The sequence below is a fragment of the Hippopotamus amphibius genome, chromosome X (assembly GCF_030028045.1).
Source record: "Hippopotamus amphibius kiboko isolate mHipAmp2 chromosome X, mHipAmp2.hap2, whole genome shotgun sequence".
NCBI lineage: Eukaryota > Metazoa > Chordata > Mammalia > Artiodactyla > Hippopotamidae > Hippopotamus > Hippopotamus amphibius.
The window spans coordinates 115465494-115480982 of NC_080203.1; the positions used below are offsets into that span (position 1 = coordinate 115465494).

Below are 15489 nucleotides of genomic sequence, written 5' to 3' on the forward strand. Positions count from 1 at the left end.
TGAACAGGATACCAAAACCCATGAAGCTCAAGTTTAAAAAGCACTGCCTGACAAGGTAAATGCAAACGACCACAAAACAATTCTAATAAGGTGTGCCTAGCATCATCTACCCAAAACCCATCCTGAGTGGGAAGCATCAGGGTTTCTTTAAGTGCTAGACCCTCTCCCATCACCCAAAGTACAGCCAACTGGAGAAGTAGGGGACAGAGCATCTAATATAAGGGCAACCAATCTATAGGTTTACCAGAATCCTAAACCCTGTGCTCGTGGGCAAAAAGATGGGCTGAGCCGATGAAATTCATCTTTCGTGAATTCAGGATGGAGACACTCAAGCTGGGCATAAGGCAAAAGGATACACTGAGAGTTATGATGATCTAGAAGGCCTGGAGTCTGCCAGTCTACAGAAAGAGACGGGGTAGAGGGGCCGTGACTTCACAAAGCCACTTACTAAGACACACAGAAAAACCCTTGCTTTCTGTTTCCCAGTTTCAATTTCTACAGCTCCGACTGCAAAGCGCTTCCTGCCCTGAGATTACCACGGGACCGACTAGGTTCTTTTAATACATCTGTCTCTTGAGTTAGCGGGAGTGGGTCTCTGTTACTTGCAACCTGAAGAGCCTGAAGTGAAAGCACAAGACATTATTTCTGAACCAGCATAATGACACGCTCTCCAGATACCATTTGTATGCTATTACGCTAAGCCGAGCAATAATAGCATTTAGGAACAACACAGGCAAGCTAACGTCGCTGTGAGAGCTAACTTTTGTACCAAGTATTTAAGTTTGTACCTTCAAAATGATCTTACCACAGGATTTTCCATTTTGTTTCCTGGTTTCTTACAAAGAAAGGAGGGGAAAGGGTCACAATGGAAGGCACCTCCCAGAGGATAATAGGAACAGCTCTGCAACACTAATTCTAGCATTCACTGCCACGAGGCTATAATTTGCAGATGTGTAAAGGTAGATATTAATGTGCTAAATAAGCAGCAAGGAGGCATGCTTCAGTGTACTGCACATTCGATTATTGTGATGCAAGATGCACCCCACTTTTACACATTTATACAACTGTCTAGTCAAAAATAAAAATATTGTCCCTACCTTTCTATATAAAAGTTTCCTAGAGTCTGTCTCAAGAGATCTAAGTATGGAATCACTGTTAGTTCATTATGGCTCCCTAAGGCTATAAAACACATGTGCGTGTGCACAGGTATGCACATGAGTCATTTGGGCTGGACATCTGACTATGCTTAAACCACGCAGGACCTTCACAGCTGAGCAAATCAATAGCTAAGCTGTCATTCAAACTCAGAACCCCACACCCTCTGCATCAAGTTTCCTAAAACAAAAGGAAGGGAAAGAAATATTAGAGACAGAGACGCCAAGTTAGAAGATTAACTGAAAAATCTCAGAAGGTATGAGGAGAAGGCAAAAAACCAGTGACAAAATACCAACTACGTTCACAAGAGGAAGGGAGTGGTAAGACCTCACCAAGAGCTGAGGAAGCTGACATGCATCTCTTCCTCTCCTTGACAGCACTGGGGGAATTGGGAAGAAGAGCTGGGGAGGCCTGGGCCCGTTGGGACTCTCTCTTGCCCCTGGGGCATTTAGGGGTGGAGGCTCCGGTGCCTTTTTGCTAGAAGACATGGAAGACCTTCCAGGCCTTCTGACAGTTGGTGTTCTCTGCCTTGTTTATTCTTCCTCAGCCTTACTTTGAACCAGAAAGAGCTTCTGCTTGGGTATCCAGACACTCAGAGAACTGAGTGGGGTCCACAGAGCTGACTATTAAATTTTGCTTTGTCCATGGGGAGGAAAGAGACTTTCAGTTTTCCTGCTAGGGTGTCCAGCCAATTTTGCCATGGTATGAAAGGTAACTGATTTAAGATTAACACCTCACTGAGGAATAAAGATTATATACACCTAGCTAGGAAAACCATTTGCATATAGAGGTTATGAGTATAGCAGATAAGACACTGAATTCATCCAGGAAGGTGGTATGTGATGGGCATTAGCGCTGGAGGTGGGGAAATACTGTGGATTTCATACAAAGAGACTCACATTATTCACAGCTGCATACCCATCTGTACAGTTGGTATGAATTCAAATGTACAGAAGTGTTCTCACTAGTTATGAAGATAGGTGATTTTTATTCACCTCCCTCTTTTCCCACATTTTCTCAATTTTCTTCAACGAGCACTTTTTATTAATTTGGTAATATGGTATTAGTACTCTTAACTGACCAAACTGGAAATAGGAGTTGGATGAGTGACAAAAAAGCTGGATAGTGGGAAACCTTAAAATATGACAACTGTAAGCACTAACTTAAAATACACATTTGAATATACAATTTATTCCTCTGCCAATCTTCTCATATAAGGCCAAAGCCTCTCCTTTGAATATGGGTCGCTTTGGGGTTCTGGGTCATATTTCTTAGATAAACAATACCACATACATCTATGAATTCCAATTCCTATTTCTTTAAAGTGTAATAAACTTAAAGATACTTGTCAAGCAATCTGAGTGCAGATTCCTTCTGAGCTTTTTACTCAGTGCTGCCCTGTCACTTAATAGTTATCTCATTCATGGTCATTTCCTTACATTTTTAAGAAACCCTCCTGTATCAAGGCTTTCCAAAGCATTCAACTTGATTTTTATGGAAATAAGTCTCTTTTCTGTACTCATATCTCTTCAGTTTACATAACATATAAATAAATGATGTATATTTATACATATTCATGTGATATACCTTACACCAACAGCTTGAGGACAAATAAGTGACCCTTAGTAAGCACATGCCTCACCAAGTGGAATAAGCACTAGGGCATTCTAGAAAGTATGTACAAGCCAAGCGTCCTCAGTGTGCTGTGGGTATGATTTATGATTTATGAAGGGAATGAAGGTGGCAGAAGAGCTGATGGTGTGGAGTTGCTTCACGGGTTCATGCACTTTCAGAATCTGAAACCAGCTTCCACTGTGGTCTTCCTTAAGGGAAGAGGCTGTTGAGAAGTGAAAAACATGGTTTCAAAGAAGTGGTGGGGAGTGGGGAGCAGGGCAGTCCTTGCCCCTCGCCCCATAAGTGCGGGGGTAGGCGTGTGTTGGGGGAGGTGAGGGAGGGGCTTGGGGGGGTGATCTTTATCAGATACAGCTTCACCAGGAGCCCAGGCTTTGAATCATGCCAGATGAGAGGTAGGAATGATTACATGAGAGGATGGAGTAAAATATGTTCATGGTAACTGGTGGGCTCACTGGGTATAAAGTCAAAAGGGGCAGGAGAAAGAGTGAAGATAAAGCTGTGAGTGAGCACAAGAGGGAGGAGGTGGGAGGTGATCTGGTCCACGGTCAAAACCTCGACTAAAAAGGCCAAAGAAAGCAGGAGGCACAAACTTCTAGTTTCTTTCCAACTGTTTTGCACACGATCTTCCACTAGTGTTTGGTATGAAACTTCTGCCCCTGAGAGGAGTGATGCAAGCATGGATGAGAGTAATTCCAGCCCTTTAGGAATTTACACCCCCATTAGAGAGACCGACAGAATTACAAATGATGCCAAGACCAGGCAGGCTGTAGTAAGCCCAGTAAGAGCCGCACAGACAGTAAGTGCTGAAAACGATAGCTTCTGCTCTCCTCCAGCGTCCAGCCTCATCTTCTGACTCACTTGAGCACTGCTTCATCCCTCTGCCCTACAGAAGCACTAACAACTGCCAAGAACTCCCCGTTACTTCTCCACTTACACTGACTCATGGTTAAAATCTCTCTAAAAATTAGTGAGAGACTTTTCGTGAAGAAATAATGAGATGATAAAAAGGAGTATGTTTTTACAACTTTATTACGAAGAACTGTAAATGTAGACGGAAGTACAGAGCACAGTGTAGAGAATACCCATGCAGTCATCACCAGCCTCAACACAGCCCGATCTTTGTCACTGCCCTCCCTCTGGCTAATTCTGAAGCAATTCCCACATGGCATCTCATATCATGTGGGATATTTCAAAATACCTCTTTTTTTTTTTTTTAATTATTATTTTTTTTGGGGGTACACCAGGTTCAATCAATTGTTTTTATACACATATCCCCATATTCCCTCCCTTCCTTGACGCCCCCCCCTCGAGTCCCCCCCACCCTCCCTGCCCCAGTCCTCTAAGGCATCTTCCATCCTCGAGTTGGACTCCCTTTGTTATACAACAACTTCCCGCTGACTATTTTACAGTTGGTAGTATATATATGTCTGTGCTACTCTCTCGCTTCGTCTCAGTTAAAATACCTCTCTTGAAGCTAGGACACCTTAAAAAAAAACACAATACCAATATCACATCTTACAAAATTAACAATACTTCTTGAACATCAAATATTCAATTGTCTTATAAATGTCCTAAATGTTTTTGAATATTTTATAATTTATACCAGAAACAAAAGCAAAGGCACCAACCTATTATATAATCAATGGTATAAATGAGAAGGCAAATGACTCCCATGATGCCCAAGGAGGCGCATGAACTTGTCTACCTGCAGCCCTTCCTGGATGCTAGTGATGCTTTAGGAGCTCTACATACATTAACTCACTTAACCCTAGGATATAGCTGAAATGCCAAGAGCACCATTTTATTGATGAAGAAACTGAGGCCCAAAGAGGTTATGTGACATGTCCAAGGTCATCTAGCTAACCTAAATGTCTATCAGCTTATGAATAGATAAAACAAAATGCAGTCTATCCATACGATGGAATATTATTTGGCCATAAAAAGAAATGAAGTACCAATTTATGCTACAACATGGATGACACTTGAAAACATTATGCTAAGTGAAAGAAACTAACCACAAAAGACCACATACTGTATGATTTCATTTATATGAAATGCCCTGGATAGGATTATCTATAGAGACAGAAAGTAGATTAGTGGTTGCCTAGGGCTGGGGAGAGGAGTAGTGGGCAGTGACAGCTAGTGGGTACGGGGTTTTCTCTTTGGGGTGATGAAAGAGTTCTAAAACTGGATTATGGTGATGCTTGCACAACTCTGTAAATATACTAGAAGCCCCTGAATTGTACACTTTAAATGGGTGAATTGTACCACAACACAGCTTTTTTTGAAAGTAAATTACCAAAAGGCTGAACATTTCTCAAGCCAAGGAATATTCATTGACCATCTACATAGGCATATACTAAGTTCTATGAGAGTCACAAAACAAGTATAAGACAAAAACCCTGACTTCAAATTGCTTGCCGTTCAAGAGAAAAGGCACACATGCAATATATTATAATGCCCTTTTGCTTTATGAATGGGTGCCTTTTTTTCTAAGGGCAGTCAACTATCCGAACCAGGCTTTCTGAATCATAAACTCCACTGGGCTAGGGCCAGATGAACATACAAACCCTGATAAGACCGATCCTGCTTCCCTTCCCTGCTGGGGGCCTGCAGAGGGTGATCTTGTGAGAGAGAAACCTACAGGATTCTTAGGCAGCTGAAGGTGAGCCTATTCACTTATAACTGAAGTAATGTGAGTACATGTTTTCTAGCTAAACAGAGGCCAGGGCAGCCTGACAAACCTAGGCTGAGCTAAGGCCACCAGGGGGGATGCCCAGGGTAACCAAATAGCACAGGTTTTCCTTAGCTTTAGCAGCTGAAGATCTGGTCTGTTCCCCCACCATGAAGGCTGCCCACACGGGGCACCCTCCCTTGGCCCTCTAAGCTCCAACGGCAAAGGTCACTCTGCTTGAGGCGGGCTTAAGAGCTTTGCAAAGGAGACAAGGCCCTCTTCTGCCTCCTACTCACTTAGCTTACATAATTCAGAAAAAGTAAGAGCAACAGAGATCCCGATGAAGATCGGGGAGAACTACGGTCCTGAAAAAAGGAGGAGACACAATCTAGGAAAGGGGACAGTCTGGGGATCTGAGGCTGCATAGAGTAACCATAACACTGAAGAAAACTGAAGAGGTCCAGGAACCTGGTGGATCACTTACAACCAGGAACGCCTTCTGGAGCTAGCATTCATCTTAAATGAAAAATGAGGAAGCTGCTTGTTGTTCAAATTCCAAGTGCCCGGGTACTAGGGATGTATGGCTCTAGGGCTCTGTTCTACACTGAGGCTACTGGAACAAAGTCCAGCTCCATGTCCAGTGAACCCATGAAGCCCAAATGCCATGGAGATTCTAAAACCTGGGGTGCGTGTCAGAAAGATGTATACTTTTTACAAACACGTGAATTCAGCTGAATTTTATAACAAGAGTTTGCATTCTCTGAAATCTTCAGACAGTGGGGGCAATCGAAACTTAATCTCTTACTTTAAGCTAACAAATATTTACTGTTTAGCTAGAACTACAAGAAAAACCCTAGTCAATGAAGTAGAAACTCCCATTTTGAACATTAGTAATTACGCATCATTTCCTGAGCCACCTTGAAAGAACATGTCATATTTGGATCAAGTGGCTTGGGCCCAGAGTGGCCTGATGAACCAGCAAACAGTTCAGAGCCACGACCCTACAGCCAAGCTGCCTCAACGAAACCGAAATCCTATTGGAACCCCAATTGGTAACGTTACATTGGCCTCCTTACCTTTCACAACATCAGCCACATTGCAGGTGGGATCAATGCTTCCTATGTGTTTGGGGTGTGCAGGATTGGTGTCACCTCCAAACAGAAGTGCTAAAATGAACACAAGACAAAAGGGAAAGGATTAAAAACGAAGCAGGCTAGGACAGTCAGGCAGAGAAATATGGGGCTTGTAAGTTTTGGGGATTCTTTTATTGTGAAAACCATTTTAGCATCCACAGTGACTTAGAGCAACAGAATCCACTCAGTTGGTGGTGATCAGTTACTGGACAATGGAGGAGAAAGGATGTGCCGTGAGACCTGCCAGGTGCAGTTAGTAGGTCCTAGAGCAGCGACATGGGCCAGGTGTCCAACCCGCTCTCCCTGACCCAATGTGACTTGGACGAAAAAAAAAAAACTTCCTTTCATCCTTAGCCAAGTTTACCCACCTTCTCAGCACCACCCTAGACATTTATTCCAACATTCACTAAATATTTAGAAAATGCAGTCTGCACCGACAGACCAGGCTTGCAAACAGTCTTCACCATGAACACTTCAAATGCCTCCATTGTGGAGATTATTTTTCACTACAAATACAGCTGTTCATTTACTACACATGAACTCTGTGCAAGCGTTTTTAAAAGTACATTCAACTACTTTCATAATATACAAGCTTTGCAAAATTTTACTTCTGAAAAAAAGCCAAAAGGAGCCCCCAAAGAAAAAGTAATCTGAATTCAAATGTTTATATGTGCACCTATTTTTAAACCAAACAAAAACTGGGAATAACTTAGACTCCACAAAAGGAGAATGTTTAAATAAAATAGGTGGAGATTTTAATTATGAAAAAGGACAAATACAGGCATTAGGCCAATACGTAAAGTGCCAACTGATTAAGTGGAAGAAAACCAAGAAGTGTGCAAGCTTAATCAATGATTGAAAAACATGTACATATGTATGTAGACACACATACTTAGGTCAGAAAGAAATTGTAGTTACCTAAGTAATTTAGCTAAATAGTATTTGGGTTCTCTCTCTCTCTTTTTTTCTTTGCTATCAATTTCCTGTAAATTGCCAAACATTTACATTTTAAACAGGCACACATTTAGAACAAACCCACCTTTAAGAGCTGCATGACATTTGTTTATCCAAATAAAACAAATTAGTAAAATAAAGATGCTCTGTCCATTTTCTGACTCAACAAAGAGAGTGAATTAGACTCTAGACACCTGGATGCTTTTTCATAACAATTATGAAATCGGGCAAAGAGACATGCTGAAAATGAGTTTAAAAGTTTTTGTGGAGAGAATTTTAGTTGTTTTTTGCTTATCGGCTTAACAGCCAAGAGAGGAGACTAAAACTCTCCATCCAAGATTAGGGTTTGACAATCCTGCTTAATCTGATCTCACTGATCACTCTGAAACAAAAGATCAATTGTTCATATTACCAACATGCCAGTTCAATATTCTTAGTATCAATGTTTTTAAAACCAAAAAGGAAAGCATTTGCCATCCTGGATAAAGACTAGCACGGACCCTAGAGACACTGAAAATATTCAGAGATGAACACCAGGCTGCCATTAAAGCCAGTCCCTCACCCCCACCAGGATCCTAACGGCAGAGGCTTAAAAGGCAGGCAGTGGTCCTGTCTCTAATATGAGCATCCAAAAAGCTTTTCAAGGATTTCTTTTAACAGAGAGTTCTAATGATTAGCTTTTTCATAGATAGGACTCAGAAAAACATGAACTAGAAATTTGTGGACAAAAATGCAGATCAGTAAATTAAATTACAAGTGAAGCAACAAAAAAACATTTGGGAGACATCTGGTTGTCTTTTCAAAACTGGACCCAAAAAACCCAACTTACTGTGCTGGTTAATGAGCATACGGAAAGAGATGCGGTTGGTATAAAACCGGTCCAGAAAATACTGGATGTTACTACTAATGAACGGGTCAAACCCAAACTTCTCCTTGTACTCGATCACTCCTTGGGCCATTGTAGGAACCACATCATTGTGTCTATTTCTGACTTTAATTAGAACTTGTAGAAAGCTGTGTGGGAAGGAAACAAAAAAATGGTCAGTCTTTATATCTCATAGGCTAATGTATAAACATCCCAGGTCTACCTCAGGACTAGTCACCTGCTGGTATTTTTATACGCAGGAACATCACTATCATCATAGGCTATAAGGAAGTACTCACGAGAAACTAAATTATTACCCAGTTTTTGCTTGAAACTTTCTACAGAAAGTCTTCCTTTGGAGATACAAAAAGCAGAAGGTTCTAGTAAAGAAAAAATGCTCAAATACCTTTTTAGGAGTCCACTGATTTTTCTGGATAAGTGATTACATATCAAACAGATTCTATAAATGTTTGCTGAATACATAATTGCAGTACATATTAATATTTCCTCTGACAACATGAAGACAATCCCCCAAATCTCCATGGATTTATTACGGAGTCTTAAAGAAATAGCTTCCATGACGAAACAATGTCAAACTTTTTAAGAGTAAAATTTTGAAACAAATTTCTCACTGCAGTAAAATACAGTGATGACAGGTACATGGAACAAAGGTGATGAAGACAAAACTATTCAAGTATTCCAGTATATTATTGTAAAGGTGCAGAGGGGAAAATATATTGAGAATGATAACTAAGAACAGAAAGACAAGTCAATGGAACCAAATGAAAAGTTTGGAACCAGGATCAAGGGCGAATGAGTACGTGTGTGTAAAAGTTCAGCATACTAATAAAGTGAGGATCTAAGTCAGTAGGGAAACAAATTAGTTGGGACGGCTGGCTAACAATTTAAGTCACACCCCAATTTTAAACTTGAAGTCCCCAAATGGGTTAAAAGAATTAAATGTAAAAGGGTAAAATCGTAGAAAAGAAAAAAGAAAATCAGGTGAATAAGTATATAACCTTGGAGTAAGGAAGGCTGTTCTACACTAATACCAAAGGCAGAAACCATGAAGAAACAAATAACAGGACTATGTAGGATTTCAGCAATTTTGTATAAAGTTTAAAAAAAGAAAAGTGAAAGCTGGGAAATATATATTTGCAAGAGTTACTATTCTTAGTAAAGGAAAAGATGACTGCACCCTAACAGAAAACTACACAAGGGGCCTGGTATCAATGGAAAATTTACCAGAGGAAAGGCAAACGCCAATAACTTCGCTTTCAAAATAATAAAAGAAAAGCAAATTAAAACAATGCAATACTACCCTCCGTTTACCAGGCTGGCAAAGAATAGCCACTGTCAGCTAGAGTGTGGGAGCATAACTGATGCATTTCTAGGGGCAACTGAGCAGCATATATCAAAAGCCCAAAGAAAGTCATTCCACTCCCAGGAATTGATTCTAGGAAAATAAATGGACAAGGCCAACAGCTGTATTTAAAAGCTGTTCTTTGGAGCACTGCTTGTAGTAGCAAGAAAACCATAAACTATTCTAGAACCCAATGACAGGAGGTCAAATAACATGACTTATCTGCAGATGGACCACTATGAAACTACTAATAATGGTGTAGATCTATAACGGTGACACTGTTATTTTTGTAAACATAACAAACCTACACGTATAGACATACGTATGTGTAGTTAAAAGTATGGATGGAAGGAAAATGTTAACAGTGGTTGTGCCCCAGTAATGGAAATTTGGAGTGACTTTATTTATCCAAAGAGTCTTATTTTTCTCAATGATGAAATATTTCTGTAACAAATACACATGTACAAAGACAGCAAAGATAAATAAATCAACTCAGAAATTAGGTCATAATTATTTACAAGAAATTTTCTTTTTATTATTATTATTTTTTGGGGGTACACCAAGTTCAATCATCTGTTTTTATACACATATCCCCGTATTCCCTCCCTTCCTTGACTCCCCCCCCCAAGTCCCCCCCACCCTCCCCACCCCAGTCCTCTAAGGCATCTTCCATCCTCGAGTTGGACTCCCTTTGTTATACAACAACTTCCCACTGACTATCTATTTTACAGTTGGTAGTATATATATGTCTGTGCTACTCTCTCGCTTCGTCTCAGTTTCCCCGAAACCCCCCGCCCCCTCCCATACCTCGAGTTCTCCAGTCCATTCTCTGTATCTGCGTCCTTGTTCTTGTCACTGAGTTCATCAGTACCATTTTTAGATTCCGTATATGTGAGTTAGCATACAATACTTGTCCTTCTCTTTCTGACTTACTTCACTCTGTATGACAGACTCTAGGTCTATCCACCTCATTACATATAGCTCCATCTCATCCCTTTTTATAGCTGAGTAATATTCCATTGTATATATATGCCACATCTTCTGTATCCATTCATTTGTTGATGGGCATTTAGGTTGCTTCCATGTCCTGGCTATTGTAAAGAGTGCTGCAATGAACATTATGGTACAAGTTTCTTTTGCGATTATGGTTTTCTTTGGGTATATGCCCAGCAGTGGGATTTCTGGATCATATGGTAGTTCTATTTGTAGTTTTTTAAGGAACCTCCAAATTGTTTTCCATAGTGGCTGTACCAACTTACATTCCCACCAACAGTGCAGGAGAGTTCCTTTTTCTCCACACCCTCTCCAACATTTGTTGTTTCCAGATTTTGTGATGATGGCCATTCTGATCGGTGTGAGGTGATACCTCATTGTGGCTTTGACTTGCATTTCTCTGATTAGTGATGTGGAGCATCTTTTCATGTGTGTGTTGGCCATCTGTATGTCTTCTTTGGAGAAATGTCTATTTAGGTCTTCTGTCCATTTGTGGATTGGGTTATTTGCTTTTTTGGTATTAAGCTTCATGAGCTGCTTGTATATTTTGGAGGTTAATCCTTTGTCCATTGTTTCATAGGCAATTATTTTTTCCCATTCTGAGGGTTGCCTTTTAGTCTTGTTTATGGTTTCTGTCGCTGTGCAAAAGCTTTTAAGTTTCATGAGGTCCCATTTGTTTATTCTTGATTTTATTTCCATGATTCTAGGAGGTGGGTCAAAAAGGATCTTGCTTTGATGGATGTCATAGAGTGTTCTGCCTATGTTTTCCTCTAGGAGTTTTATAGTGTCTGGCCTTACATGTAGGTCTTTAATCCATTTGGAGTTTATTTTTGTGTATGGTGTTAGCAAGTGTTATAATTTCATTCTTTTACATGTTGCAGTCCAATTATTTACAAGAAATTTTCTTTTAAAAAAAATTTATTTATTATTATTTATTTATTTGGCTGCATCGAGTCTTAGTTGCAGCACACGGGATCTCTCATTGCAGCTCAAGGGCTCTTTGTTGCAGCACGCGGGCTTCTCTCTAGTGGTGGCACGAGGGCTCTAGAGTGCGCGGGCTCAGTAGTTGCAGAGCACAGGCTTAGCTGCCCCACAGCATGCAGGATCTTAGTTCCCCGACCAGGGATTGAACCCAAGTCCCCTGCATTGGAAGGCGGATTCTTAACCACTGGACCACCAGGGAAGTCCCCACAAGAAATTTTCTAATGGGCCATTTATCTTTTACATAATGTTCTTCCCAATGTATTCGTAAATTAAATATTACTAAACTGGAACAATTCATTACAGTAGAAAAGTGTCTCAACTTATCTGAAGGGAGGAGACTTGTCTCAATGGTTCAGCCCTCAGACTACTTCCCCAATCTTCTGAACTTTATCATTATGAAAAACATCCTTGTCCTCTAAGCTAGTTTCACTTTCCTTAAATGATTTCCCTGCCCATGACTCCTATATAACCTCTCACTGAAAAGAAAAGGTTGCTACAATGAGCAGAACTCCCCACTCCTTCCTTCACCACGCGCATCAGGCTTCTACAATCCCATGTCTCCTAACTAGCTTCATGGCAACCTGGATAAGTCACCGAAACTCACTGAGTGAGAGTGATTATCATTACGATCTCGTACACATTGGATCCAGCACTTGGCAGTTTCCAAAGCAGGCTCGTGTCCACCATAAATTGCATCTGACTGATGACCTGTTCCAGAAACTGAGACAGGACTCCGGGAAACACACAGCAGAAACTTAATATCACAGACTTCCACAAATCTATATCCCCAAATTTGAAGCTAGAGAGGTCAGTCCTCATTTGGAGGATATCAACCAAATTGTCACTAGCTAGTGACTTTTGAGAAAACAAAGCTTCTGAATTCATTTAACTTTGATAACTTAAAGGACAGCAAGGGCTTAAAACAAGGAAAACATTACAGCTGGGGCTCTAATAGAACGCCTCCCCTTCCACATTTCATAGATCCATTAACAAAACACCTAGCAAAGTATAAAACAGGTGAGGAGTTTTTTCCCTTTGTATTTTAATTTATAACTACATTTCGGCTAACTACTCATGACTCAGACCAGCGGTTCTGGCAGATGGCGCATTACAAAGAGCAATGTACCAAGGAAGAGGAAACATGATTTACAGATCCAGCTCTGCTCCTAACTAATGCTACAATTTTGTGTACGTCACTGCTTATCTTGGACCTCAGTTTCCTTATCTGTGAATTGAGAGAGCTGGGTTAAATGCCTCAAGCTGAGGTCACTTATGTAACGTGGTGTTTCTTAGTTCTTTTTCTGGAACACCTACATGTAAAGCTTAGGTGTCACAATGATGTGGGCCAGGTTTCTAATTAGAAAGAAATTCCTCAGCACAACAGGCCTGCAACAGACATTCACTGATGGGTACACGAAAGAGAAGGAAAGTAATGTGAAGGAGACACAATTCCTCTTGGCAGGGGTGGGGGGAACCACACTCAAAGCTAGTGGCAGCGTTTTCCGGTTAAATGAAAAACAAAAACCAGAAATGTTTTCCATCAGCATGAGAATTTAGCTGTCTTCGTGCCTAATAGCAGCAATAGAATTCAGAAGAGTTATGTTGACAGCACGCTCTTTTACACTGCTCCAAAATAAAAGCATTATCCTTTCTCTGAGCACAAATGTAATATCGCATTGAACATTTAAAAACAAATTGTAAAGGACTAAGCACATAAACTCACATACACACAGAGGCCAGTGCATTCTTAAAACTACCACTAGGTGGAACATTTACTGCAATATTTACAGTGAGTGCCCAGCACCAGTTCACAGAAGCACAAGTATTAAGAATTAGATCACGAAGCGTAATTTGACAGGTCATTGTTCCCCTGGTTGGTACTATGTTAAATTCTTAACTCAAGTTTTAAAAAACTGCAATGTTCAGTTGTTACCCATTTATAAACCTAAGCCCAAGCTGTACTTCTCGGTTCTTAATATCAATTACCAAAACACTTTTTACGTAGATATTTTGACTTTCAGGTAAATTTGGGACCATACTTACTTATCCAAGACCTGTGGATCTTCAGGGCTCTTATTTTCATATTCTAGAAGTTCAAGAAAACTCTGCATATACCTGGAAAAAAAAGAGATACTGTGTTAGTTGCCTACCCTACATCCATCCCCCTTTCCCTCTTCCTTAAGTGTATCTTAAGTTTCCAACTGGTATCCATCCAAACCCCTCCACCCTCCATGTAGCCCAAGCGCTTCAGGGGAAGCTGATACCATGCAAAACTCCTGGATGGCCAGGTTTTTCTCTGGGTAATCCTATTTCTCTTGTCACTAATTCCTAATTAGTCCAATAGTCCTGGTCTAAGCCTGTCACTGCATTGCATTCCCCTGAACACAGGAATTGGCTCAGAAATAGACATCACTGCCTCAATTTAGGCCAGTAAAATAACAGAGCAGACTTGCTGGCAGTCGTTGGGTGAAAAATCAACTTCCTCTGCTTTTGGACATTGTGGTGCCTGGATATAAAGCCTGGAACTGCTGCAGCTATTCTATCACCAGGAGAAAATTCAGCCAGAAAATGAAACCAACTCCATGGAAAGTAAGGCCTTGATAATCTCATAAATCTCTGAATCAAACCAACACCAAAAGCTCATCCTATGGCTGGATCTTACAGTTACAATTTACTGCTTAAGCCAGGTTTAGTTGTATTTTCTGCTACTTGCTAACACACATATCCTGACTGAGACACCAAGTCTATAGTTTGATTACCAAAAAAAGTGCATAGAAAATTTAAGAAGCACGTGTGTGACCCTGAAATTCATGCTAAGAATTTAGAACTAGAAATAAAGAAGGTTCCTTCTCAGAGTTAACCTAATTTCATCAACATGTAATAGAGAAGAAATAATGCCTCTTAGGCTCACAGAAACAGCTTCTGGATTAAGAATACTGACATATCTCAGTCAGGGCCAGTATAAGAAATAATGTGTCCAACAAAGATCTGGAGAACAGAGGAAAAATGGGACTCAGAGAAGCACATTACAGCAGCAGCTACATCCAGACAGGACCTGCCAGATCTGGTGGAGATTCAGAGATTCCAATTACTTAGAGGTGTGTGAGCTCTACTTTGGGTCTTAACATGTCCTGAAAGAATTATCGCTTATTCTAATTACTTCTAATAATTAATTACTACTAATCCTACTATCCCACTCTGGATAAAGGATGAGAGCATGCTAGTAACTGAAAATGACTGTTAAGCTTATAAATACATAAACAGGACTTCCCTGGTGGCGCAGTGGTTAAGAATCTGCCTGCCAGTGCAGGGGACATGGGTTCAATCCCTGGTCTGGGAAGATCCCACATGCCACAGAGCAACTAAGCCCGTGCACCACAACTACTGAGCCTGTGCTCTAGATCCCACGAGCCACAACTACTGAGCCCACATGCTGCAACTACTGAAGCCCGCGAGCCTAGAGCCCGTGCTCCACAAGAGAAGCCACCGCAATGAGAAGGCCGAGCACTGCAACAAAGAGTAGCCCCCGCTCGCCGCAACCAGAGGAAGCCCACGCGCAGCAGCAGAGACCCAACACAGCCAAAAATTTAAAATAAATAAATACATTAACAGGAATGACGTTTTATTAATCAGCCTCACATGAACTTTTTGACTAAAGTATGTTCATCTCTAGATAATTTTTTTGAAGTTTCTGGGCATATAAGGCTATGAATTAGACACTGTTAAAATCATC

The 15489-nt window shown here is 40.8% G+C and overlaps 1 protein-coding gene across 9 annotated transcripts in view; it reads right to left on the reverse strand.

The window, feature by feature from the left end:
* PDK3 (pyruvate dehydrogenase kinase 3) overlaps positions 1-15489 on the reverse strand; it is a 101046-nt gene that overhangs the window by 28635 nt on the left and 56922 nt on the right. For all 9 annotated transcript variants that reach the window (XR_009050482.1, XR_009050480.1, XR_009050481.1 and 6 more), the window contains 3 exons: positions 13800-13871; positions 8381-8565; positions 6541-6630 (listed from right to left, as the gene is read on the reverse strand). Coding sequence is in view for 2 of the 9 variants with exons in the window: in XM_057719260.1 (XP_057575243.1) it covers positions 6541-6630; positions 8381-8565; positions 13800-13871 (347 nt within the window). In the remaining 7 variants the exon portion in view is untranslated. The remainder of the gene's footprint in view (positions 1-6540; positions 6631-8380; positions 8566-13799; positions 13872-15489) is intronic.